The sequence below is a fragment of the Salmo salar genome, chromosome 21 (genome assembly GCF_965601325.2).
Source record: "Salmo salar chromosome 21, fSalSal1, whole genome shotgun sequence".
Lineage (NCBI taxonomy): Eukaryota > Metazoa > Chordata > Actinopteri > Salmoniformes > Salmonidae > Salmo > Salmo salar.
The window spans coordinates 45,316,240-45,343,296 of record NC_138311.1 but is presented as its reverse complement, the minus strand read 5'-3'; the positions used below and the strand labels follow the sequence as shown (position 1 = coordinate 45,343,296).

Genomic DNA, 27,057 nt, shown 5'->3' with positions numbered 1-27,057 from the left:
CCATCTTTAAGTGTAACACAGCAGTTCTGGTTTGCTGTGTTTTTTTAGTTGTGTGTTCTTCTTCCCTTTGGTTAGCGTAATGTTCTGTTTAGGCTGTCTATGAGCTCCCCAGGCAATAACTCACTGAATGATTCTAATCATCAAGGCCTTGTGTTAGTGTTCTTCTGAGACAGCTTTGGGTGTAATGGGCTGACCCTTTGTTTACATGTTCTGTGTGATGTCTGACTAACATGCTGCTACAGCAGCCACACTTGGGACGAGCTGGAATAGTGGGATTAAACAGAGTGAATAAACATGTTGACTCATAGGGCTTGGAAACTTAATGATGGGTTGGTATTTGTAAAACATGAATGACTGGACTTATTTTAGAAAAACCTTTGCATGTTCACTGTCCAGTCCTTTTCCCTGTAAGGATACCATGGGGGACTTGAGCTCACTTGGTCAGTAGAAACTGAAGTTGTTACCTAATCAGGCCTAATGCATTCTGATTTAACAATGAGTTAGGTTTTAGTGCTAGTCAGTCAACAGTCCAGAATAACTGTTAAAGAAACTGTGTGGCGTAGCATGTTTATTGCCCTTACCAAGATGGTTGAAGGCTTGGGTATGCCCACCCAAAGGATTTCCTAGAGTTACACGTCTGCAACAGCAGGCAGCACAGTGGAGAACCTGATGATTCACCTCTCCTCAGACACCTCCAGCTACTGGACTCCAGTCTGAATGAGGGAGCCTCACGCTTTAAGACTATGTTAGGAGGAGGGCTGCCATATTTATTGTCCCCTCCCTCAGTCCTGCCCCAGTGGCTCTCTGACTTGCATGCATTAGAAATGTAACTGTCTCTCCAGGCAAATAGTTGGCCGGGCAGGCTGGAAACCTCTGAACAGTGTGGCAGGGAGGCCTGGGGTTCACTGGAGCGCACAATGGCTGCTTTGTGTCTATTGTCCCTGGCTGCGGGGCTGCTTTGTGTCTCTTGTCCCTGGCTGCGGGGCTGCTTTGTGTCTCTTGTCCCTGGCTGCGGGGCTGCTTTGTGTCTATTGTCCCTGGCTGCGGGGCTGCTTTGTGTCTCTTGTCCCTGGCCGCGGGGCTGCTTTGTGTCTATTGTCCCTGGCCGCGGGGCTGCTTTGTGTCTATTGTCCCTGGCCGCGGGGCTGCTTTGTGAGCTATGCCAACTTCATGGGGCCTGCGTGAGTATCTGGCAGGCTCGGGCTAACACTGAGAACTGTGCAATGGCACCATCCACCCCTCTGCTCATGACCACACCCTCTGTATAGCATGCTGGACCAGAGATGGGCAGGGCAGGCATGTGTCCTCACTGCTAATGTCAATGTTTGTTCCCCTGCAGGGTGTGTGTGTGTGTGTGCTTTATCTATGTCTACAGCAGTGTCACAACCGGTAATGTGCATGTTAGGTTTTAGCGATACTGTTGCAGGCTTTGCTGCATGTGGTAACGTTTTATGATTAACCTCCGTCTTTAGTGTGGTGAGTTAGCTTTGTTTGAGCACTTGGGAATGTCTCCTCTGAGTAATAAGTTGCTTGTGTTCACGAAAGTAACAGTCTGAAGGATGACGTGAATTCTCCCATCCACTACAAGGGCTGTTTTCTCCTCTTCTATAAGCTTTGTTCATTCAGTCACCTTGAACACAAATGAGCTCAAAGTTGCGGCCCAGCGGCGTGACCGACCCAACCCGCGGCCCAGCGGCGTGACCGACCCAACCCGCGGCCCAGCGGCGTGACCGACCCAACCCGCGGCCCCGCGGCGTGACCGACCCAACCCGCCCGGCGTGACCGGCCCAACCCGCGGCCCCGCGGCGTGACCGGCCCAACCCGCGGCCCAGCGGCGTGACCGGCCCAACCCGCGGCGTGACCGACCCAACCCGCGGCTTTTGTTTTTGCTGTGTCTCTCCACTCTGGTCCGGTGAGGCAGGACAGGGGGAGTCAATGGGAGCGGTTTGTTTTAATAGGCTGACTTCGGATCAGTCATCCGCTGAGAGATGTCTCTCTACACGACAGGGCTCCACGCTGGGCGCTGTGTAGTCAGGCTGACTGGGATCACGTGAGACAGTCACTGACCCGCTGTGCAGGTGCCTTCGAATAGGTTGCCATGGCAAACCCCCGTTTGGTTGTCCTTCCTTCCAGCTGTTTTAAAGTTGGCTCCGCCGTGTAGTGAACTGCCTAGTACAGCAGCAGGCTACAAACAGGAGTAGCACTGGTTAGCTCTCTGTCTGATTCTGAGCATGGCAATGTGCGTGATTTTTAAAACGGGTGAAGCCAGCAAAATAATGTCTTCTACTTAGTGCTTGTCTCTCTTTCTGGTGTTTTCTAGTCAGAGGCAATGAAATCAACACCAGCTCTGGGGAATGGAATATCAGGGAAGAGTACCAAACAGATCCCCATTTTCTCTTTTCCACCAGTGGTGCCTCAGTGAAACTTCACTACAATAGCTCATTATATTTGTATTGTTGACCATAATGAATACCATTGAGCAACAGTTTACAAATAATTGAATTATTAAACAATTATCAAGATACTAAAGAGAACCCAGTGAAAAGTCTTGACCTAGTCTGTTGAATGATTGATTAGGTTGATGACATTGCTTCCAGACTAATGACTGTGTGATGTGACCTCTGACCTCTCTCGGTCCTGTCAGAAAAAAGCCAAGGGTGAGGAGCTGTTTGACCAGGTCATGTATCATCTGGACATCGTAGAGAAGGACTACTTCGGACTACGCTTCATGGACTCTGCACAAGTACCGGTAAGTACAGACAACCAATTACAACCCACCCTTGTTCTGACTAGAAATTTGGAAGGGGTTTGTTTTTGGTTAGATTTATCCACTCTCAACTGGAATTGCTCTTCTCTGGAATAGTGATTTGAATAACATTGTTCAGTTTACGTACTTTTGTTTTTCTAATGTAGGGTTTTTCTTATGGGAAGTTCAAGTCTAGTTCTTTTCAGAAAATTATTTTGAACTGCCTCAGTCAGAGATTCAGCAGCTTGGGCATGCTGATATGGTGTGAAGGGCATGGAAGGAAGGAGGGAGAGGGGAGGGAGAGGAGAGCGGGAGGGAGGACTGGAGAGAGAGGAATGTGGGGGAGAGGAGTGTGAAAGAGGGGTGTGGCAGAGACCTTCGGTTCCATCATCAGCGCGATGAGGGAACCGCTCTCTCTCTCTCTCTCTCTCTCTCTCTCTCACTCACACACATGCGCTCTCTCCTAAACCCCAGCCTCTACCTCTGTTCATGCCTCACAAATGTCTTTTTCATCTTTTGTAGCATTGGCTTGACATCACAAAAAGCATAAAAAAACAAGTCAAAAGTAAGTATCTTCTTTACCTAACAGTCACTGGAGATGCATGACCTATTACTTCTACTGTCTCCTTCTGTACCAATGGAGACCTAGAGCTGTAGAGACGTACAATGGATAAACTGGTGCTTTCATGTAACAGCCAGAAATGGATTGATTTCATTACTGGCATTCCAACTTTCACACCAAGTTATTTTCCTTCATCTCTTTCTTCCTTCCCCTATTTCTCTGTGCAGTCGGACCTCCATACTGCCTTCACATGAGGGTTAAGTTCTACTCCTCAGAACCCAACAACCTGCATGAGGAGTTGACCAGGTCAGCTTGTCATTGTCGTGTTATTAGTATTCAATCAAGCAAATGTTTTTAGAACATTTATGTTGATGAACATTGGATTGATTGGTCAGTTATCTGGACTTATGACCTTCTTGTTCCTTCAGATATCTATTTGTATTACAACTAAAGCAAGACCTCCTCAGTGGAAAGTAAGTAACCCTCCTCACTCAACAGTTGTCCTCTTCTTATAGTAGATGTACAGTAAATTAGATCAGTGTATAGTTCATGTGCTTCATTATATTTGATGTCTGTAGGCTAAGTACATCATTACATTTCATTTTGGCTACATCTGTTCTGTTGCATCATGGTACAGATGCTAAGAGGTTTAGCTACAGTAGTGGATTACACACTTGATGTTGGGGAATGGAATTATTTACATCTATAAGTAGTGTGAATATTAGTATCTGTTTTCGATACAGGGGATTAGTGTTCATGTTATGTCTGTGTGGTGAGCCTATAACACAGGGTTGTGAGTGTGTGAGAGCGTGATCTCTGGAGAGAGAAACAGGCTGGTAGATCCAGTGTACTGTATTACCTCAGTAGTTCCCTGGTCTAACAGCTGTGACTGATCTCTTCAGACAGTCTCCTTGCCTAGAGCGTACTGTATCTCCATGTTGGAAAGCAACAGCATCCAGACAGCTGTAATCTATTGTCCACTCTCCTCCTTGTGTCACAGGTTAGAATGTCCTTTGGACACAGCAGTGGAACTGGCAGCCTTCTCATTACAAGGTAAGAACTAGGATGGCCTAATGTCTTGTTGTGGTTGTCACTCTTCTTGAATGAGATCCACTGAGTTGCACTTTTCTGAGGGGGTGGAATCTAATCTGTCAGAAGGGAGAGCCCACAGCACCCCAGTAGTATTCAGAGCCTGTTAACATGGTGGAGTATTCAAGGAAAATGGAAGATAGCCCTGTACCCACATTCCAGAACTGTCTTTCCAAAGGGTTGGAGAAATGCTGAGGCTGCAGTCCTTGTTGACTGTTTCAACTGTAAATGAGCACTCCAGGGTTGTTCTGAAAGGAAGCGAGCTCCCCTCCCTCTCTCTCTCCCTCCCACTCTTCCAGCTCCTCTGTGGGGTAAATGCCAGCTCGTTAGTGTCCAGCTCTCTACAAATGCCTCCTAATCCAGCCCTCTGCCTCGTTCCTTCGTTCTCTCTCACTCACACACTCCTTCTGTCTCTTGATCTCGCTCCCTCCCCTTTTCATAGAAATCCTCCACAGCTCAACATAGCCCCTTTTCACATACAGAAAAAACACTATTATTCTCAATTATTGTTAGCCAGAACTCAGAATGGCCCTTCCTAAACAAAACAGTCACACTCGCATATACACTTTTTTTTTTTAGGTGGAATAGATATCAGGGTTTCAGCTCTTATTCTTCAGACTGTATTCTGTTCTGCTAGCCAAATGGCCAGTGAGTCAAACGATGTCTCAGGTTGGAATGTAACACCAACTGAATGTCCAGTCCGTAGCTAGATTTCACTCTGTTTGGCAGCTAGGCTGGGTGTCTGTCCATAATCCTGGAGCACATCACTGATAACGGAGTCTCTCCTCACTTCCACCACCCAGATAACATGGTGACACCCTATTTATCCCCCAGCCTGCAGAGTCACACTGCCGCCCTATTTATCCCCCAGCCTGCAGAGTCACACTGCCGCCCTATTTATCCCCCAGCCTGCAGAGTCACACTGCCGCCCTATTTATCCCCCAGCCTGCAGAGTCACACTGCCGCCCTATTTATCCCCCCAGCCTGCAGAGTCACACTGCCGCCCTATTTATCCCCCAGCCTGCAGAGTCACACTGCCGCCCTATTTATCCCCCAGCCTGCAGAGTCACACTGCCGCCCTATTTATCCCCCAGCCTGCAGAGTCACACTGCCGCCCTATTTACCCCCCAGCCTGCAGAGTCACACTGCCGCCCTATTTATCCCCCCAGCCTGCAGAGTCACACTGCCGCCCTATTTATCCCCCCAGCCTGCAGAGTCACACTGCCGCCCTATTTACCCCCCCAGCCTGCAGAGTCACACTGCCGCCCTATTTATCCCCCAGCCTGCAGAGTCACACTGCCGCCCTATTTATCCCCCCAGCCTGCAGAGTCACACTGCCGCCCTATTTATCCCCCAGCCTGCAGAGTCACACTGCCGCCCTATTTATCCCCCCAGCCTGCAGAGTCACACTGCCGCCCTATTTATCCCCCAGCCTGCAGAGTCACACTGCCGCCCTATTTATCCCCCCAGCCTGCAGAGTCACACTGCCGCCCTATTTATCCCCCAGCCTGCAGAGTCACACTGCCGCCCTATTTATCCCCCAGCCTGCAGAGTCACACTGCCGCCCTATTTATCCCCCAGCCTGCAGAGTCACACTGCCTCCCTATTTACCCCCCAGCCTGCAGAGTCACACTGCCGCCCTATTTACCCCCCAGCCTGCAGAGTCACACTGCCGCCCTATTTACCCCCCAGCCTGCAGAGTCACACTGCCGCCCTATTTATCCCCCAGCCTGCGGAGTTACACTGCCGCCCTATTTATCCCCCAGCCTGCGGAGTCACACTGCCGCCCTATTTATCCCCCCAGCCTGCGGAGTCACACTGCCGCCCTATTTATCCCCCCAGCCTGCAGAGTCACACTGCCGCCCTATTTACCCCCCAGCCTGCAGAGTCACACTGCCGCCCTATTTACCCCCCAGCCTGCGGAGTCACACTGCCGCCCTATTTCCCCCAGCCTGCGGCCCGCCGCCCACCCCGCCTGCAGAGTCACACTGCCGCCCTATTTATCCCCCAGCCTGCAGAGTCACACTGCCGCCCTATTTATCCCCCCAGCCTGCAGAGTCACACTGCCGCCCTATTTATCCCCCAGCCTGCAGAGTCACACTGCCGCCCAGGCCCTGCCGCCCATTTATCCCCGCCGCAGCCTGCAGAGTCACACTGCCGCCCTCCCCCGCCGCTCATCCTTATCCCCCCAGCCTGCAGAGTCACACTGCCGCCCTATTTATCCCCCCAGCCTGCAGAGTCACACTGCCGCCCTATTTACCCCCCAGCCTGCAGAGTCACACTGCCGCCCTATTTATCCCCCCAGCCTGCAGAGTCACACTGCCGCCCTATTTACCCCCCAGCCTGCAGAGTCACACTGCCGCCCTCCCCCAGCCTGCAGGTCCCTGCCGCCCTATCCCCCCAGCCTGCAGAGTCACACTGCCGCCCTATTTATCCCCCCAGCCTGCAGAGTCACACTGCCGCCCTATTTATCCCCCCAGCCTGCAGAGTCACACTGCCGCCATATTTACCCCCCAGCCTGCAGAGTCACACTGCCGCCCTATTTACCCCCCAGCCTGCAGAGTCACACTGCCGCCCTATTTATCCCCCCAGCCTGCAGAGTCACACTGCCGCCATATTTACCCCCCAGCCTGCAGAGTCACACTGCCGCCCTATTTATCCCCCAGCCTGCAGAGTCACACTGCCGCCCTATTTATCCCCCCAGCCTGCAGAGTCACACTGCCGCCATATTTACCCCCCAGCCTGCAGAGTCACACTGCCGCCCTATTTACCCCCCAGCCTGCAGAGTCACACTGCCGCACTATTTACCCCCCAGCCTGCAGAGTTACACTGCCGCCCTATTTACCCCCCAGCCTGCAGAGTCACACTGCCGCCCTATTTATCCCCCAGCCTGCAGAGTCACACTGCCGCCCTATTTACCCCCCAGCCTGCAGAGTCACACTGCCGCCCTATTTACCCCCCAGCCTGCAGAGTCACACTGCCGCCCTATTTACCCCCCAGCCTGCAGAGTCACACTGCCGCCCTATTTATCCCCCAGCCTGCAGAGTCAGACATTATCTGCATGCTGCTATTTAGGGAAGGAGGAGAGTGAGGCGTCATTGGAGGTCTGTTGCTCGGCTTGAATGTGATTTGGATGTTAGTGTCCTAGTGGGTTTTAGTAATTTAAGGAGGAGGGGTGGGGGGCAACCTTTTAAAGGGATTATTCAAAATGTACAAATTTAATGAATAGCTAGCAGGTAATCTATAGATCCTTAGTCAGTGACCAAAATCATGGGGACAGAAGAATACATTCCCACAGGTTCTCATTAGCTTCACTTTTATTGCAAAACAAGCCCAGACCCCAGATAGCAAATTGCCTTAACCATGATATATAATGGCGCCGAACGGGATGCCTGCCGTTCCTGACCAACTGTGCTATTTTGTTAGTTTTTTCGCATTGTTTGTAACCTATTATGTACATAAAGTTGCTGCTACCGTCTCTTATGAGTGAAATGAGCTTCTGGACATCAGAACGGCGATTACTCACCTCGAACTGGACAAATAATTTTTTTATTTAATGAGTCTGACTCGAAGGATATACTGCTTTCCGTAGAACTTGTCCAAATCCCCGTCATTCGCGTGAAGAAAAGGCGGCGTTAGCAAGGGGGGATGTCTTGTTAGGATTCTTAGGCACGTGAGTAAATCACCATTACCATCGGTTCTATTGGCCAACGTGCAATCACCAGAAAACAAACTGGATGATCTACGGTCGAGACAAACGGGACATTTTAAAAACTGTAACATCTTATGTTTCACCAAGTCGTGGCTGAACGACGACACGGATAATATAGAGCTGGCTGGTTTTTCTGTGTAAATCGCCAGGACAGAGTAGCTACGTCTGGTAAGACGAGGGGCAAAGGGGTGTGTCTATTTGTCAATAATAACTGATGGTGCGCGATGTCTAATGTTAAAGAAGTCACGAGGTATTGCTCGCCTGAGGTAGAGTACCTCATGATAAGCTGTAGACCACACTATCTACCAAGAGTTCTCATCTATATTATTCATATGTCTATATACCACCACAAACCGATGCGGGCACTAAGACCGCACTCAACGAGCTGTATAAGGCCGTAAGCAAACAATGCTCATCCAGAAGCAGCGCTCCTAGTGGCCGGGGACTTTAATGCAGGCATACTTAAATCTGTTTTACCTAATTTCTACCAGCATGTCACGTGCAACCAGAGGAACCCTAATACGGACGCTTATAAGAAATCCCGCTATGCTCTCAGACGAACCATCAAACAGGAAAAGCGTCAATACAGGACAAAGATTGAATCCAACTACACCGGCTCTGACGTTCATCGGATGTGGCAGGGCTTGCAAACTGTTACGGACTACAAAGGGAAACCCAGCCGCGAGCTTCCCAGTAATGCAAGCCTTCCAGACGAGCTAAATATATTTTTATGCTCGTTTTGAGGCAAATAACACTGAAGCATGCATGAGGGCACCAACTGTTCCGGACGGCTGTGTGATCACGCTCTCCGTAGCAAGCAAGATCCTTTAAATAGGTCAATATTCACAAGGCCTTGGGGCCAGACGGATTACCAGGGCGTGTATTCAGAGCATGCACAAACCATCTGGCAAGTGTCTTCACTGACATTTTCAACCTCTCCAGAGTCTGTAATACCCACGTTTCAAGCAGACCACCATAGTCCCTGTGCCCAAGAATGTGAAGGTAACCTCAGCGTTCAACACTGTAGTGCCCACAAAGCTCATCACTAAGCTAAGGACCCAGGGACTAAACACATCCCTCTGCAACTGGATCCTGGACTTCCTGACGGACCACCCCCAGGTGGTAAGGGTAGGCAACAACACATCTGCCATGCTGATCCTCAACACCGGTTCCTCTCAGGGGTGCGTGCTTAGTCCCCTCCTGTACTCGCTGTTCACCCACGACTGTGTGGTCAAGCACGACACCAACACCATCATTAAGATGACAAAACAGTGGTAGGCCTGATCAATGATGGGAGAGCCTATAGGGAAGAGGTCTATTTCTTGAACTGCACTGTTGGTTAAGGGCTTGTAAGTAAGCTTTTCACGTTAAGGTCTATTAAGGTCTGTTGTATTCGGCACATGTGACAAATAAAATTTGATTTTATTCAAGAACTCATGTATATGGTTGTGTTCCAGCAGAGCTGGCAGACTGACCCTGGGTAGCGTGCTCTGGACATGGTGTCTGAGTTCGGGTTGGTTAGGGTGTCTGAGTTGGGGTTAGGTTTAAAGTACTCAGTATGTAACCTGTTGTGTTCCAGCTGAGCTGGGAGACTGTGACCCTGTGGAGCATGATCTGGATCTGGTATCTGAGTTGGGGTTAAAGTAATCAGTATGTAACCTGTTGTGTTCCAGCTGAGCTGGGAGACTGTGACCCTGTGGAGCATGATCTGGTATCTGAGTTGGGGTTAAAGTACTCAGTATGTAACCTGTTGTGTTCCAGCTGAGCTGGGAGACTGTGACCCTGCGGAGCATGCTCTGGATCTGGTATCTGAGTTGGGGTTAAAGTACTCAGTATGTAACCTGTTGTGTTCCAGCTGAGCTGGGAGACTGTGACCCTGCGGAGCACGCTCTGGATCTGGTATCTGAGTTGGGGTTAAAGTACTCAGTATGTAACCTGTTGTGTTCCAGCTGAGCTGGGAGACTGTGACCCTGCGGAGCATGCTCTGGATCTGGTATCTGAGTTGGGGTTAAAGTACTCAGTATGTAACCTGTTGTGTTCCAGCTGAGCTGGGAGACTGTGACCCTGCGGAGCATGCTCTGGACATGGTGTCTGAGTTCCGCTTCATGCCAGAGCAGACGGAGGCCATGGAGCTGGCCATCTTCAACACCTGGAAGGAGTGCAGGTAAAACAATGATATCACATGTCTGAGTAACACTATGGGATCACAATTGATAGATCATTTACAAGGTAACGTTTTAATGAAAGCTTGTGTAAAAATGTCTAGAGGTTGTATTGCCCATCTTATTTACATTTACATTTTAGTCATTTAGCAGACGCTCTTATCCAGAGCGACTTACAGTAATGAATACATACATTTCATGCAGAAAAAAATTTTGTACTGGCCTCCCGTGGGAATCGAACCCACAACCCTGGCGTTGCACACACCATGCTCTACCAACTGAGCCACAGGGAAGACTATCTTATAAGACTATCTTATACAGCCTTTATGTTACAATGGTCACAGCCGGGCGTCACAGCCGGGCGTCACAGCCGGGCGTCACAGCCAGCCAGGGGTCACAGCCAGCCAGGGGTCACAGCCAGCCAGGGGTCACAGCCAGCCAGGGGTCACAGCCAGCCAGGGGTCACAGCCAGGCGTTTGGGTGCCAATAGTTGGTTACTCACCTACCTAGTTAAACCCTCCTTGGGGAGCATACAGCAGGTCATCCATGGCTATAGGACACCTATATTATTTGATCACCTACATCATACTCAAGCTGGGGGTGTTCCCAGGCTGGGTGAAGTACACTTATTTTTAGAACTTGATTTATAGCATGTGTCGGTGTGGACCGGGGTCGACCAGAGGTTACGTTGACTCATGTACTACAGAGGATCAACATTGTCTGTTTTTTAACCCTGGGCACATGCATGGGCTTCCTGTGTTGTATGACTTCCTCATGGGTCTGATTTTAATGTCACCTTTAAGATTTACAATCATCAGTCAGGGTTCATCTCAAGAGTCAGCATTCTTTGTATGTGACCTTGTCTCTCTCTCACACCATACATACATACATACATACATACATACATACATACATACATACATACATCCCATCCCTCCCTGTTCAACCCAGTATTCTGTATTTTCTCCCTCTGCTCCATCCCAGGGGCCAGATGCCGTCGCAGGCAGAGATTAACTACCTGAACAAGGCCAAGTGGCTGGAGATGTATGGGGTGGACATGCACATGGTCAAGGTGAGGAGAACAGAACGTGCTGTACTGGTCCTGTGTCTCTCACGTGGTAGAGCATGGCACTTTCAACGCCAGGGTTGTGGGTTTGATTCCTACGGGGGACCAGTATGAAAATGTATGCACTCACTACTGTTAGTCACTCTGGATAAGAGCCTTCTAAATGACGTGAATGTAAAATGGTAAAAGGGAAATGCAGAGCGTTAGTAACGATTTAAGGACGGTGACAAACATAAACAGGAATACTGCGCTGAATGGGTGTGTCCTCTTTTCCCTCCAGGCTCGAGATGGTAATGAATACCAGTTAGGACTGACTCCCACTGGAGTGCTGGTGTTTGAGGGAGAGACCAAGATAGGCCTGTTCTTCTGGTAAGATGCATTTAAGCTCCTAAATCTGCTGGTGCGCTCACTTTCCAATAGACAAACCCTGTGTCAATAGATGGTAAGGGACATCCTTGTTTTTAACAGAACTGGAGAACATCTTACACCTGTTGCATCTGAAACACGTGTGTGTGTGTGTGTGTGTGTGTGTGTGTGTGTGTGTGTGTGTGCCCTGTCCCTGTCCCTGTCCCCCAGGCCCAAGATCACCCGTCTAGACTTTAAGAAGAGCAAGCTGACCCTGGTGGTGGTGGAGGAGGATGGAGAAGAGGCTCAGGAGACAGAAGAGGTAATAAACAACCCTACTCTACACTGGGGTAGCCATGGTCCCTACTCTGACTCACACACACACACTGGGGTAGCCATGGTCCCTACTCTGACACACACACACACACACTGGGGTAGCTATGGTCCCTAACACACACACACACACACACACACACTGGGGTAGCCATGGTCACTACTCTGACACACACACTGGGGTAGCCATGGTCCCTACTCTGACACACACACTGGGGTAGCCATGGTCCCTACTCTGACTGACACACACACACTCACACTGGGGTAGCCATGGTCACTACTCTGACACACACACACACTGGGGTAGCCATGGTCACTACTCTGACACACACACACTGGGGTAGCCATGGTCACTACTCTGACACACACACACTGGGGTAGCCATGGTCACTACTCTGACACACACACACTGGGGTAGCCATGGTCACTACTCTGACACACACACACTGGGGTAGCCATGGTCACTACTCTGACACACACACACACACTGGGGTAGCCATGGTCACTACTCTGACACACACACACACACACACACACACACACACACTGGGGTAGCCATGGTCACTACTCTGACACACACACACACACACACCCTGGGGTAGCCATGGTCACTACTCTGACACACACACACACACACACACACACTGGGGTAGCCATGGTCACTACTCTGACACACACACACACACACACACCTGGGGTAGCCATGGTCACTACTCTGACACACACACACACACTGGGGTAGCCATGGTCACTACTCTGACACACACACACACACACACACACACACACACACACTGGGGTAGCCATGGTCACTACTCTGACACACACACACACACACACACACACACACACACACACTGGGGTAGCCATGGTCACTACTCTGACACACACACACACACACACACACACTGGGGTAGCCATGGTCACTACTCTGAGCACACACACACACACACACACACACTGGGGTAGCCATGGTCACTACTCTGACACACACACACACACACACACACTGGGGTAGCCATGGTCACTACTCTGACACACACACACACACACACACACACTGGGGTAGCCATGGTCACTACTCTGACACACACACACACACACACACACTGGGGTAGCCATGGTCACTACTCTGACACACACACACACACACACACTGGGGTAGCCATGGTCACTACTCTGACACACACACACACTGGGGTAGCCATGGTCACTACTCTGACACACACACACACACTGGGGTAGCCATGGTCACTACTCGTGAGTGAGCTGAAGAAAATCAGAAATCAGCTCAATGTAATTGAAGAATCCATAGAATCTAACCACTTCAGGAAAAATTGGAAAATGCTAAACGAACAACAATACACAGAGTTATCTTTTTGGCCCTATAACCAAGAACAAACAGTGAAAACATATACATGATCAAATACAAATCTTAGAATCAACTATTAAGGACTATCAGAACCCACTGGATTCACAAATTACATTTGAATGAACTACAGGACAAAATAAAAACCCAAAAATGAAATGATGAAATATACAGACAACAAATTCCAGTTGGCTATACTTACTCTTTAACATCATTCTTAGCTCTGGCATCTTCCCCAATATTTGGAACCAAGGACTGATCACCCAAATCCACAAAAGTGGAGACAAGTTTGACCCCAATAACTACCGTGGGATATGCGTCAACAGCAACCTTGGGAAAGTCCTCTGCGTTATCATTATCAGCAGACTTGTACATTTCCTCAGTGAAAACAATGTACTGAGCAAATGTACTTTTTACTAAATTACCATACAATGGAGCATGTATTCACTCTGCACACCCTAATGGACAAACAAACACACCAAAGGTGAAGTCTTCTCATGCTTTGTTGATTTCAAAAAAGCCTTCGACTCAATTTGGTATGAGGGTCTGCTATACAAATTGATGGAAAGTGGTGTTGGGGAAAAAACATACAACATTATTAAATCAATGTACACAAACAATTGTGCGGTTAAAATTGGCACACATTTCTTTACACAGGCCTTGGGGTGATGCCGCTTAAGCCCCACCCTCTTCAACAAATTGGCGAGGGCACTAGAAAAGTCTGCAGCACCCGGCCTCAACCTTCTAGAATCTGAAGTCAAATGTCTACTGTTTGCTGATGATCTGGTGCTTCTGTCCCTAACCAAGGAGGGCCTACAGCAGCACCTAGATCTTCTGCACAGATTCTGTCAGACCTGGGCCCTGACAGTAAATCTCAGAAAGACAAAAAATAATGGTTTTCCAAAAAAGGTCCAGTCGCCAGGACCACAAATACAAATTCCATCTAGACACTGTTGCCCTAAAGCACACAAACTATACATACCTCGGCCTAAACATCAGCGCCACAGGTAACTTCCACAAAGCTGTGAACGATCTGAGAGACAAGACAAGGGCATTCTATGCCATCAAACGGAACATAAAATTCAACATTCCAATTAGGATCTGGCAAAAAATACTTGAATCAGTTATAGAACCCATTGCCCTTTATGGTTGTGAGGTCTGGGGAAAACACAATTGAGACTGGGCGGGCGGGCAGGGAGGGAGACTGGGCAGGGAGGGAGGGAGACTGGGTGGGCGTGCGGGCGGACGGGGAGGGAGGGAGCGAGACTGGGCAGGGAGGGAGACTGGGTGGGCGGACAGCTAGGGAGGGAGACTGGGCGGGCGGACAGGCAGGGAGGGAGACTGGGCAGGCAGGCAGGGAGGGAGACTGGGCGGGCGGGCAGGCAGGCAGGGAGGGAGACTGGGCGGGCGGGCAGGCAGGCAGGGAGGGAGACTGGGTGGGCGGACAGGCAGGCAGGAAGGGAGGGAGACTGGGCGGGCGGGCGGGCGGGCAGGCAGGGAGGGAGACTGGGTGGGCGGGCAGGCAGGGAGGGAGACTGGGTGGGCGGGCGGGCAGGCAGGCAGGGAGGGAGACTGGGCGGGCGGGCGGGCAGGCAGGCAGGGAGGGAGACTGGGCGGGCGGACAGGCAGGGAGGGAGACTGGGCGGGCGGGCAGGCAGGCAGGGAGGGAGACTGGGCGGGCGGGCAGGCAGGCAGGGAGGGAGACTGGGCGGGCGGGCAGGGAGGGAGACTGGGCGGGCGGGCAGGCAGGCAGGGAGGGAGACTGGGTGGGCGGGCAGGCAGGCAGGAAGGGAGGGAGACTGGGCGGGCGGGCAGGCAGGGAGGGAGACTGGGCGGGCGGGCAGGCAGGGAGGGAGACTGGGCGGGCGGGCAGGCAGGCAGGGAGGGAGACTGGGCGGGCGGGCAGGCAGGCAGGAAGGGAGGGAGACTGGGCGGGCGGACAGGCAGGCAGGAAGGGAGGGAGACTGGGCGGGCGGGCAGGCAGGCAGGAAGGGAGGGAGACTGGGCGGGCGGACAGGCAGGCAGGAAGGGAGGGAGACTGGGCGGGCGGACAGGCAGGGAGGGAGACTGGGCGGGCAGGCAGGCAGGGAGGGAGACTGGGCGGGCGGGCAGGCAGGGAGGGAGACTGGGCGGGCGGGCAGGCAGGGAGGGAGACTGGGCGGGCGGGCAGGCAGGGAGGGAGACTGGGCGGGCGGGCAGGCAGGGAGGGAGACTGGGCGGGCGGGCAGGCAGGCAGGGAGGGAGACTGGGCGGGCGGACAGGCAGGCAGGAAGGGAGGGAGACTGGGCGGGCGGACAGGCAGGGAGGGAGACTGGGAGGGCAGGCAGGCCGGCAGGGAGGGAGACTGGGCGGGCCGGCAGGTGGAGGAGGATGGAGAAGAGGCTCAGGAGACAGAAGAGGTAATAAACAACCCTACTCTACACTGGGGTAGCCATGGTCCCTACTCTGACTCACACACACACACACTGGGGTAGCCATGGTCCCTACTCTGACACACACACACACACACTGGGGTAGCTATGGTCCCTAACACACACACACACACACACACACACTGGGGTAGCCATGGTCACTACTCTGACACACACACACACACTGGGGTAGCCATGGTCACTACTCTGACACACACACACACTGGGGTAGCCATGGTCACTACTCTGACACACACACACACACACACACACACACACTGGGGTAGCCATGGTCACTACTCTGACACACACACACACACACTGGGGTAGCCATGGTCACTACTCTGACACACACACACTGGGGTAGCCATGGTCACTACTCTGACACACACACACTGGGGTAGCCATGGTCACTACTCTGACACACACACACTGGGGTAGCCATGGTCACTACTCTGACACACACACACTGGGGTAGCCATGGTCACTACTCTGACACACACACACACACTGGGGTAGCCATGGTCACTACTCGTGAGTGAGCTGAAGAAAATCAGAAATCAGCTCAATGTAATTGAAGAATCCATAGAATCTAACCACTTCAGGAAAAATTGGAAAATGCTAAACGAACAACAATACACAGAGTTATCTTTTTGGCCCTATAACCAAGAAGACTGGGCAGGCAGGCAGGCAGGGAGGGAGACTGGGCGGGCGGACAGGCAGGCAGGCAGGGAGGGAGACTGGGCGGGCGGACAGGCAGGCAGGCAGGGAGGGAGACTGGGCGGGCGGGCGGACAGGCAGGCGGGCGGGCGGACAGGCAGGCAGGCAGGGAGGGAGACTGGGCGGGCGGACAGGCAGGCAGGCAGGGAGGGAGACTGGGCGGGCGGACAGGCAGGCAGGCAGGGAGGGAGACTGGGCGGGCGGACAGGCAGGCAGGCAGGGAGGGAGACTGGGCGGGCGGACAGGCAGGCAGGGAGGGAGACTGGGCGGGCGGACAGGCAGGCAGGCAGGGAGGGAGACTGGGCTGGCGGACAGGCAGGCAGGCAGGGAGGGAGACTGGGCTGGCGGACAGGCAGGCAGGCAGGGAGGGAGACTGGGCTGGCGGACAGGCAGGCAGGCAGGGAGGGAGACTGGGCTGGCGGACAGGCAGGCAGGCAGGGAGGGAGACTGGGCTGGCGGACAGGCAGGCAGGCAGGGAGGGAGACTGGGCTGGCGGACAGGCAGGCAGGCAGGGAGGGAGACTGGGCTGGCGGACAGGCAGGCAGGCAGGGAGGGAGACTGGGCTGGCGGACAGGCAGGCAGGCAGGGAGGGAGACTGGGCTGGCGGACAGGCAGGCAGGCAGGGAGGGAGACTGGGCTGGCGGACAGGCAGGCAGGCAGGGAGGGAGACTGGGCTGGCGGACAGGCAGGCAGGCAGGGAGGGAGACTGGGCTGGCGGACAGGCAGGCAGGCAGGGAGGGAGACTGGGCGGGCAGACAGGCAGGCAGGGAGGGAGACTGGGCGGGCGGACGGGCGGGCGGGCGGACGGACAGGCAGAGAGACTGGGCGGGCGGACGGGCGGGCGGACAGGCAGAGAGACTGGGCGGGCGGACGGGCTGGCGGACAGGCAGAGAGACTGGGCGGGCGGCCAGGCAGAGAGACTGGGCGGGCGGCCAGGCAGAGAGACTGGGCGGGCGGGCAGGGAGGGAGACTGGGCTGGCGGACGGGCGGGCAGGGAGGGAGACTGGGCGGGCGGGCAGGGAGGGAGACTGGGCGGGCGGGCAGGGAGGGAGACTGGGCGGGAGGGCAGGGAGGGAGACTGGGCGTGTGGGCAGGCAGGGAGGGAGACTGGGCGGGCGGACGGGCTGGCGGACAGGCAGAGAGACTGGACGGGCGGGCGGACAGGCAGAGAGACTGGACGGGCAGGGAGGGAGACTGGGCGGGCAGGGAGGGAGACTGGGCGGGCGGACTGGCAGGCAGGGAGGGAGACTGGACGGGCGGGCGGGCAGGGAGGGAGACTGGGCGGGCGGACGGGCAGGCTGGGAGGGAGACTGGGCGGGCGGGCAGGCAGGCAGGCAGGCAGGGAGGGAGGGAGACTGGGCGGGCGGACAGGCAGGCAGGGAGGGAGACTGGGCGGACAGGCAGGCAGGCAGGCAGGGAGGGAGACTGGGCGGACAGGCAGGCAGGCAGGGAGGGAGACTGGGCGGGCGGACAGGCAGGCAGGGAGGGAGACTGGGCGGGCGGACGGACGGGCAGGGAGGGAGACTGGGCGGGCGGACGGACGGACGGGCAGGGAGGGAGACTGGGCGGGCGGACGGACGGACAGGGAGGGAGACTGGGCGGGCGGACGGACGGGCAGAGAGACTGGATGGGCGGGCGGACGGGCAGAGAGACTGGATGGGCGGGCGGACGGGCAGAGAGACTGGATGGGCGGGCGGACGGGCAGAGAGACTGGGCGGGCGGGCGGGCAGGGAGGGAGACTGGGCGGGCGGGCGGGCAGGGAGAGAGACTGGGCGGGCGGACGGGCAGGGAGGGAGACTGGGCGGGCGGACGGGCAGGGAGGGAGACTGGGCGGATGGACAGGCAGGCAGGCAGGGAGGGAGACTGGGCGGGCGGACAGGCAGGCAGGCAGGGAGGGAGACTGGGCGGGCGGACAGGCAGGCAGGCAGGGAGGGAGACTGGGCGGGCGGACAGGCAGGCAGGGAGGGAGACTGGGCGGACAGGCAGGCAGGGAGGGAGACTGGGCGGGCGGACGGGCAGGGAGACTGGGCGGGCGGATGGGCGGGCGGACAGGCAGAGAGACTGGGCGGACGGGCGGGCGGACAGGCAGAGAGACTGGGCGGGCGGACGGGCGGGCGGACAGGCAGAGAGACTGGGCGGGCGGACGGGCGGGCAGGGAGGGAGACTGGGCGGGTGGGCAGGCAGGGAGGGAGACTGGGCGGGCGGACGGGCTGGCGGACAGGCAGAGAGACTGGACGGGCGGGCGGACAGGCAGAGAGACTTGGCGGGCGGACGGGCAGGGAGGGAGATTGGGCGGGCAGGGAGGGAGACTGGGCGGGCGGACGGGCGGGCGGGCAGGGAGGGAGACTGGGCGGGCGGACTGGCAGGCAGGGAGGGAGACTGGGCGGGCGGACGGGCAGGCTGGGAGGGAGACTGGGCGGGCGGGCAGGCAGGGAGGGATACTGGGCGGGCGGACAGGCAGGCAGGCAGGCAGGGAGGGAGACTGGGCGGGCGGACAGGCAGGCAGGGAGGGAGACTGGGCGGACAGGCAGGCAGGCAGGCAGGGAGGGAGACTGGGCGGGCGGACAGGCAGGCAGGGAGGGAGACTGGGCGGGCGGACGGACGGGCAGGGAGGGAGACTGGGCGGGCGGACGGACGGGCAGGGAGGGAGACTGGGCGGGCGGACGGACGGGCAGGGAGGGAGACTGGGCGGGCGGACGGACGGGCAGAGAGACTGGGCGAGTGGGCGGGCAGGGAGAGAGACTGGGCGGGCGGGCGGGCAGGGAGAGAGACTGGGCGGGCGGACGGGCAGGGAGGGAGACTGGGCGGGCGGACAGGCAGGCAGGGAGGGAGCCTGGGCGGATGGACAGGCAGGCAGGCAGGGAGGGAGACTGGGCGGGCGGACAGGCAGGCAGGCAGGGAGGGAGACTGGGCGGGCGGACAGGCAGGCAGGCAGGGAGGGAGACTGGGCGGGCGGACAGGCAGGCAGGCAGGGAGGGAGACTGGGTGGGCGGACAGGCAGGCAGGGAGGGAGACTGGGTGGGCGGACAGGCAGGCAGGCAGGCAGGGAGGGAGACTGGGTGGGCGGACAGGCAGGCAGGCAGGGAGGGAGACTGGGCGTGCGGGCGGGCAGGCAGGGGGACTGGGCGGGCGGACGGGCGGGCGGACAGGCAGAGAGACTGGGCGGACGGGCGGGCGGACAGGCAGAGAGACTGGGCGGGCGGACGGGCGGGCGGACAGGCAGAGAGACTGGGCGGGCGGACGGGCGGGCGGACAGGCAGAGAGACTGGGCGGGCGGACGGGCGGGCGGACAGGCAGAGAGACTGGACGGACGGGCGGGCGGGCAGGGAGGGAGACTGGACGGGCAGGGAGGGAGACTGGGCGGGCGGACGGACGGGCAGGGAGGGAGACTGGGCGGACGGGCAGGGAGGTAGACTGGGCGGACGGGCAGGGAGGGAGACTGGGCGGGCGGACGGACGGGCAGGGAGGGAGACTGGGCGGACGGGCAGGGAGGTAGACTGGCCGGACGGGCAGGGAGGGAGACCGGACGGGCAGGCAGGCAGGGAGTTAGACTGGGCGGGCGGACGGGCAGGGAGACTGGGCGGGCGGACGGGCGGGCGGACGGGCAGAGAGACTGGGTGGGCGGACGGGCAGGCAGGCAGGGAGGGAGGGAGACTGGGCGGGCGGGCGGGCGGGCAGGCAGGGAGGGAGACTGGGCGGGCAGGCAGGGAGGGAGACTGGGCGGGCAGGCAGGGAGGGAGACTGGGCGGGCGGACAGGGAGGGAGGGAGGGAGACTGGGCGGGCGGACAGGCAGGCAGGGAGGGAGGGAGACTGGGCGGGCGGGCAGGCAGGGAGGGAGACTGGGCGGGCAGGCAGGGAGGGAGACTGGGCGGGCGGACGGACAGGGAGGGAGGGAGGGAGGGAGACTGGGCGGGCGGACAGGGAGGGAGGGAGGGAGACTGTGCGGGCGGACAGGGAGGGGGGGAGGGAGACTGGGCGGGCGGACAGGGAGGGGGGGAGGGAGACTGGGCGGGCGGACAGGGATGGGGGGAGGGAGGCTGGGCGGGCGGACAGGGAGGGGGGGAGGGAGGCTGGGCGGGCGGACAGGGAGGGGGGGAGGGAGACTGGGCGGGCGGACAGGGAGGGGGGGAGGGAGACTGGGCGGGCGGACAGGGAGGGAGGGAGACTGGGGGGGCGGGCAGGCAGCGAGGGAGGGAGACGGAGTCAGGGAGTGAGACTGGGCAGGGAGGGAGGGAGACGGAGTGAGACTGGGCAAGGAGGGAGACTGGGCAGGCAGGGAGGGAGACAAGACATATAGTTGTGTAATGGGATGGAGTAGACCAGGGACTGGCAACAGGAATTATGTTAAGAATGAGTTTAATTTAGGACGTCTGTTCCTAAGTATTCCCACAAAATAAATAAAATAGACTTGCTTGTGTCTCAATGTAATCGAGGTATATAATGATTTCATTTTCAAATACAATCTCTTTTTGGGCTTAGTTGTGGTCAATTTGCAGTGTACAAATTATTCTCATTATTTTCCCGGCCCCCCACCATTCGCTCTGACTAAAATTGGCCTGCTGCTGAACCTAGTTGCCTAACCCCTGGAGTAGACTAATTAAAGTCATGATTTATGAAGCTACTCTGGACTGTTGCTCAGCCAGTCTGACAGGTGACCACTCGGAATCTGGCCAGGGTCTTGACTTTGGGACTTTTTACTAATCGTGTGTGTGGGGGGGGGGGTGTCTGTGTGTATATGGGGGGTCTGTGTGTGCACACTCAAAGGTATTCTGCTTGTCCTCTCCTGATGTCTTTGTAGAAGTCTTAATCCTGCCTAGGGTTGAAATTCCGGTTGGTTGTTCCCAGAATAGGAGAGAATAAGCAGGAAATCTGGAATTCTCAAACCAGCATTTCTGAAAAAACAGGGAATTTATTGAAAGTTCCCCAAATTTTTCTACCCTAATCCTACATGTGAATGTGTGGTATTCTCTTTGTACCCTGTACTCTGTTCTTGTGTCCGATTTAATGAAGCACTGTTAGCTGAGCACTGGACAGAAGGACAGAACACTGCTGAGAAAGTCGCTACGCTGGCATAACCGAATAGGATACGAGAAGGGATTTAATTTGCCTCATCGAGGTCTGATGGAAAATTGCAATAATGAGCAAGTTAATGAAAGGAAGCAGCCTCTTCTTGCGTGCGGGCGCTCACTCTGGGGTATAGGATTGTTGTACACTACCAGTCAAAAGTTTTAGAACACCTGCTCATTCAAAGGTTTTTATTTATTTTTACTGTTTTCTACATTGTAGAATAATAGTGAAGACATCAAAACTATGCCTTTCCTGTGGCTCAGTTGGTAGAGCACGGTGTTTGCAACGCCAGCATGGTGTGTGCAACGCCAGGGTTGTGGGTTCGATTCCCACGGGGGGCCAGTACAAAAAAATGCATGAAATGTATGCATTCACTACTGTAAGTCGCTCTGGATAAGAGCGTCTGCTAAATTACTAAAATGTAAAATGTAAATGTCTATGAAATAACATATATGGAATCATGTTGTAACCAAAAAAGTATTAACCTCTTACATCTAGACGTTCCGCTGGTGCGAAATACAAACTCCTCGAAAATCCGAAAACTTCCATTTTTCAAACATATGACTATTTTACACCATTTTAAAGACAAGACTCTCCTTTATCTAACCACACTGTCCGATTTCAAAAAGGCTTTACAACGAAAGCAAAACATTAGATTATGTCAGGAGAGTACCCAGCCAGAAATAATCAGACACCCATTTTTCAAGCTAGCATATAATGTCACAAAAAACAAAACCACAGCTAAATGCAGCACTAACCTTTGATCTTCATCAGATGACACTCCTAGGACATTATGTTATACAATACATGCATGTTTTGTTCAATCAAGTTCATATTTATATCAAAAAACAGCTTTTTACATTAGCATGTGACGTTCAGAACTAGCATTCCCACCGAACACTTCCGGTGAATTTACTAAATTACTCACGATAAACGTTCACAAAAACATAACAATTATTTAAAGAATTATAGATACAGAACTCCTTTATGCAATCGCGGTGTCCGATTTTAAAATAGCTTTTCGGTGAAAGCACATTTTGCAATATTCTGAGTAGATAGCTCGCCATCACGGGCTAGCTAATTTGACACCCACCAAGTTTGGTACTCACCAAACTCAGATTTACTATAAGAAAAATTGGATTACCTTTGCTGTTCTTCGTCAGAATGCACTCCCAGGACTTCTACTTCAACAACAAATGTTGGTTTGGTTCCAAATAATCCATAGTTATATCCAAATAGCGGCGTTTTGTTTGTGCGTTCAAGACACTATCCGAAGGGTAACGAAGGGTGACGCGCGGACGTGTATCGTGACAAAACATTTCAAAATATTCCATTACCGTACTTCGAAGCATGTCAAACGCTGTTTAAAATCAATTTTTATGCGATTTTTCTCGTAAAATAGCGATTAATATTCCGGCCAAGAAGGCCAAGAAATGGTCAGACAGGGTACTTCCTGTACAGAATCTTCTCAGGTTTTGGCCAGCCATTTGAGTTCTGTTATACACACAGACACCATTCAAACAGTTTTAGAAACTTTGGAGTATTTTCTATCCAAAGCTACTAATTATATGCATATTCTAGTTTCTGGGCAGGAGTAATAACCAGATTAAATCGGGTACGTTTTTTTATCCGGCCGTGAAAATACTGCCCCCTATCCATAACAAGTTAAACAAATCGAAATATATTTGAGATTATTCAAATATCCACCCTTTGCCTTGATGACAGCTTTGCACAGTCTTGGCATTCTCTCAACCAGCTTCACCTGGAATGCTTTTCCAACCATCTTGAAGGAGTTCCCACATATGCTGAGCACTTGTTGGCTGCTTTTCCTTCACTTTGCAGTCCAACTCTTCCCCAACCATCTAGTAAGAAGAAAAACCCTTGAATGAGTAGGTGTTCTAAAACTTTTGACTGGTAGTGTATATTTTCATCTGAATTTTAAGAGAAATATACACTAACCACCTTTTCTAATATTGAGTTACACCCTCCCTTTTGCCCTCAGAACAGGCTCAATTCGTTGGGGAATGGACTCTACAAGGTGTCGAAAGCTGACTCCAATGCTTCCCACAGTTGTGTCAAGTTGGCTAGATGTTCTTTGAGTGATGGACCATTCTTGAAACATTCGGGCAACTGTTGAGTGTGAAAAACCCAGCAGCGTTGCAGTTCTTGACACAAATTGGTGCGCCTGGCACCTACTACCATACCCCGTTCAAAACGACTTAAATCCTTTGTCTTGCCCATTCACCCTCTGAATGGCACACATACACAATCCATGTCTCAAGGCTTAAAAATCCTTCTTTAATCTGTCTCCTCCCCTTCATCTACACTGACTGATTGAAGTGGATTTAACAAGTGACATCAATAAGGGATCATAGCTTTCACCTGGTCAGTCTGTGTCATGGATGTTCCTAATGTTTCGTACACTCAGTATATTACATTGTACTAAGTCTTAACTGGTTTAATTAGCATGTCTCTGGATCCATAATAACCAATTAGATCATGTCTCTGGTCTAGTTTCCAAAAACGTCCTAACCACTTTTTAGTCATTGTACTGTTTCATGTATATGTGTTCCCTCTCTGTCCCCTGTTCTTTATAATACAGGTGATGTTCTTGTCTGTCTCCGTCTCAGGGTAAAGAGCAGCAGCACACGTTTGTGTTCCGTATGGACCACCCCAAGGCCTGTAAGCACCTGTGGAAGTGTGCTGTGGAACACCATGCTTTCTTCCGGCTCCGCGGCCCAGTCCAGAAGGGCTCAGCACGCTCCGGGTTCATCCGCATGGGGTCACGCTTCCGCTACAGGTGGCTATTGAGCAGCATGTGTACACTACACTCTGCATAGTATATCATGTCAGTCTGATATGGTTGATGACAGTACTGCTACACTTAATAACACTACATTATTCACTCCACTCTGCACAAGTCTCTACACAATGCCCCTATACAATTCAATCCCCAGTTCATTATTGTAATGCTTTTTAAAACTCAAAAAATGTGCACATTAGACAAATCCACAGATTCTAATTTTAATAGGATTTAACTGACCATGTGCTCACATTAAGCTAACTGTGCCTAATGAAACTCGTTAGAACTTTCAACTTGTCCCGTTGTGTAAAAATAGCTTGTCTTGCTGCAGTGTAAACAACAGACAGCTAAAACAGCAGCTTCAGGCTCTCTTTGGGTCCTTGTTGTTTAAAGGTGTGTTTCTGGTTGGATGACCACAGCGTTCAGCAGGGGTCAGTCCCGTGTCACAACACCTTGTCGGGGGGTTGAGCATTGAAGGCCACCCTGGGGGTATGAGGGGGAGCTGGGGGTGAAGGATGGGAGGAGTTACGGTACACTGCACCCTCCACGTCTCTTTTTCCTCTGAAGTAGCCCAGCAGTGGCTACTATACTCAAGTTCTTGGCTATATTCCATCGGGCCAGGCGTGTTTCCATCCTGACCGTGTGGCGGACTAGTAAAACCTCAACCGTTATGAGATTAAGGAATCTCGTTGCCTTTTTGTGTTTTAATGTGATCATCTTCTTTTCATTCTGGCTGAAGTGTCTCCTCCACAAACTTGACTCCAATTACCCCCTCTTGTTCTCCTTGAAACTACCCCCTCTTGTTCTCCTTGAAACTACCACATTTGCATATTTTCCAAGGCTTGTCTGTTTAAATACAAGCTTTCCCTCCAGCCCAGATCTAGCTAAGGATTTTCTATATGTTCAAGTCATTTGCAAAACGGTTTCCCAGTGTTGGTCCTGAGCCCCAAACGTTCCAGTCAGTATGTGAATCAGTCCTGGTGGTCTGATTGCCAGGGAGGCCCTCCCTCTCCCTGCCTGTGTTCAGGCTTCACTGGGCAGACTCACTGCCTGATTGTCCACTGCCTGGTGGTGGGTTGTTTGGTTTCGCTCTCATTCCCCTTCCTCCTTCCTGTCTGTTGTTCTGGGTTGTATTCACTAGGAACGAAACAAAATCCAAAAGGCCCGAAATGGGGGGGGACTACCTTAACTTGTCCAATAGGAAATGCTTGTTTTCGTTTCCCGTAAGCAAACTGTTTTGCTACATTGTACGCTAATAAATATTACCCTGTTGTTCTCAGTGGGAAGACTGAGTACCAGACCACCAAGGGCAACAAAGCCAGGAGGTCAGCATCGTTTGAGAGGAGGCCCAGCCGCCGTTACTCCAGGAGGACCATGATGAACCGGGGTGCGTGGATACACACACACACACACACACACACACACACACACACACACACACACACACACACACACTGTTTAATATACTCCTTATATATCATGACTCATTTATATGTTCTTTCTCTTATTTTCTAGGAGCCAACAAACTCCAGGAGTAAGTACACCCCCCAAAGTTAATAAATAAATAGATATTTGAAAATGTTTTTTTAAAGGGAATGTTTTGTTACTATATGTTTGGGATGGGCACTGATCAGTGATTGACTAATCTCAAGCTGTTGATGTATACATATCTGTTTCCTGTTGTAAGACTCATCTCAGTATGATAAACATGATACTCACACACACAGAGAGACAGACACTATATATCTTTTTCTTCGCATTGTTGGGAAAGGGCTTGTAACTAAGCATTTCACGGTAAAGTCTACACGTGTAGTATTCAGCGCATGTGACAAATAAAATGTGATCAGAATTTTGACTAGATTAATATCAGAGGCCCTCGCACAGTAGTACCCTCTGGTTTGTATCCTCCTCCAGGCTTTATCTCTCCTCTGTGCTGGGAGAGGAGCACACTGGTTATCACACACAGTTCTCTGTCCACACTGCTGTCTGCTGCAAGAACTTCTAGATCGCGCTCTCTCTGTCTGTGTGTGTGTGCGCGCGCGTACTACTCTGCTCTTTCAGCCGGTGACCTTTTTACATCTTAGCTGCAATAAAGCGTTGTGAATGAGTAATGTTAAATGTCACGGAGAGAAGGGGTAATTATAAAACATAGTCAGCCTGACGTTCCCTTCTTACCATTCGTCATGCTCACTGAATCATAATGTTTAAATCATGTGTGTGGATTACTTAGGTAGTTAGCAGTGATGTCATCATGACTGTGGGAGTGATGATGCTCACTTCACATGCATCGCCATAGCGATGAGTGATTAATCAAAGGCATAGTGCTCTGACAAGGACATGAGTCTTCCACAGCAGCCTTGACATGGCAGCCATGTCTTCTGTTGAAAACAAGGGTGGAATGTCATTTGCTTTAGGGTTACATAAGCTCTTAAGGCTGAAAGGTCAAAGGTTAAAAAAACACAATCATGTTCGTTGAGTTCTCTCTCCTCTCTTTACCAGTCAGAACAACGGAATGAGCCCCAACAAAGATGCCAAGGTATGTTGCTCTGCTGTCCTTGAACCCTACTGACTCTCGAGACAGTTTCCCAGGCACATATTAAACCTGGTCTTGGACTAGGAAGCACTTTCTATGGAGAATCTCAATTCAACATGCTTTTTTTATTTCAGGACT

General features: G+C 53.2%; 1 protein-coding gene across 7 annotated transcripts in view; it reads left to right on the top strand.

The window, feature by feature from the left end:
• Positions 1-27,057, top strand: part of LOC106582392 (band 4.1-like protein 5) — a 59,659-nt gene that overhangs the window by 13,252 nt on the left and 19,350 nt on the right. For all 7 annotated transcript variants that reach the window (XM_082967207.1, XM_082967208.1, XM_082967205.1 and 4 more), the window contains exons 3-15: positions 2,645-2,749; positions 3,269-3,311; positions 3,536-3,614; positions 3,737-3,781; positions 4,309-4,361; positions 10,153-10,273; positions 11,256-11,343; positions 11,618-11,706; positions 11,914-12,004; positions 24,214-24,383; positions 25,667-25,773; positions 25,902-25,920; positions 26,886-26,922. In XM_082967207.1, coding sequence (XP_082823333.1) covers positions 2,645-2,749; positions 3,269-3,311; positions 3,536-3,614; positions 3,737-3,781; positions 4,309-4,361; positions 10,153-10,273; positions 11,256-11,343; positions 11,618-11,706; positions 11,914-12,004; positions 24,214-24,383; positions 25,667-25,773; positions 25,902-25,920; positions 26,886-26,922 — 1,047 coding nt within the window. The remainder of the gene's footprint in view (positions 1-2,644; positions 2,750-3,268; positions 3,312-3,535; positions 3,615-3,736; positions 3,782-4,308; positions 4,362-10,152; positions 10,274-11,255; positions 11,344-11,617; positions 11,707-11,913; positions 12,005-24,213; positions 24,384-25,666; positions 25,774-25,901; positions 25,921-26,885; positions 26,923-27,057) is intronic.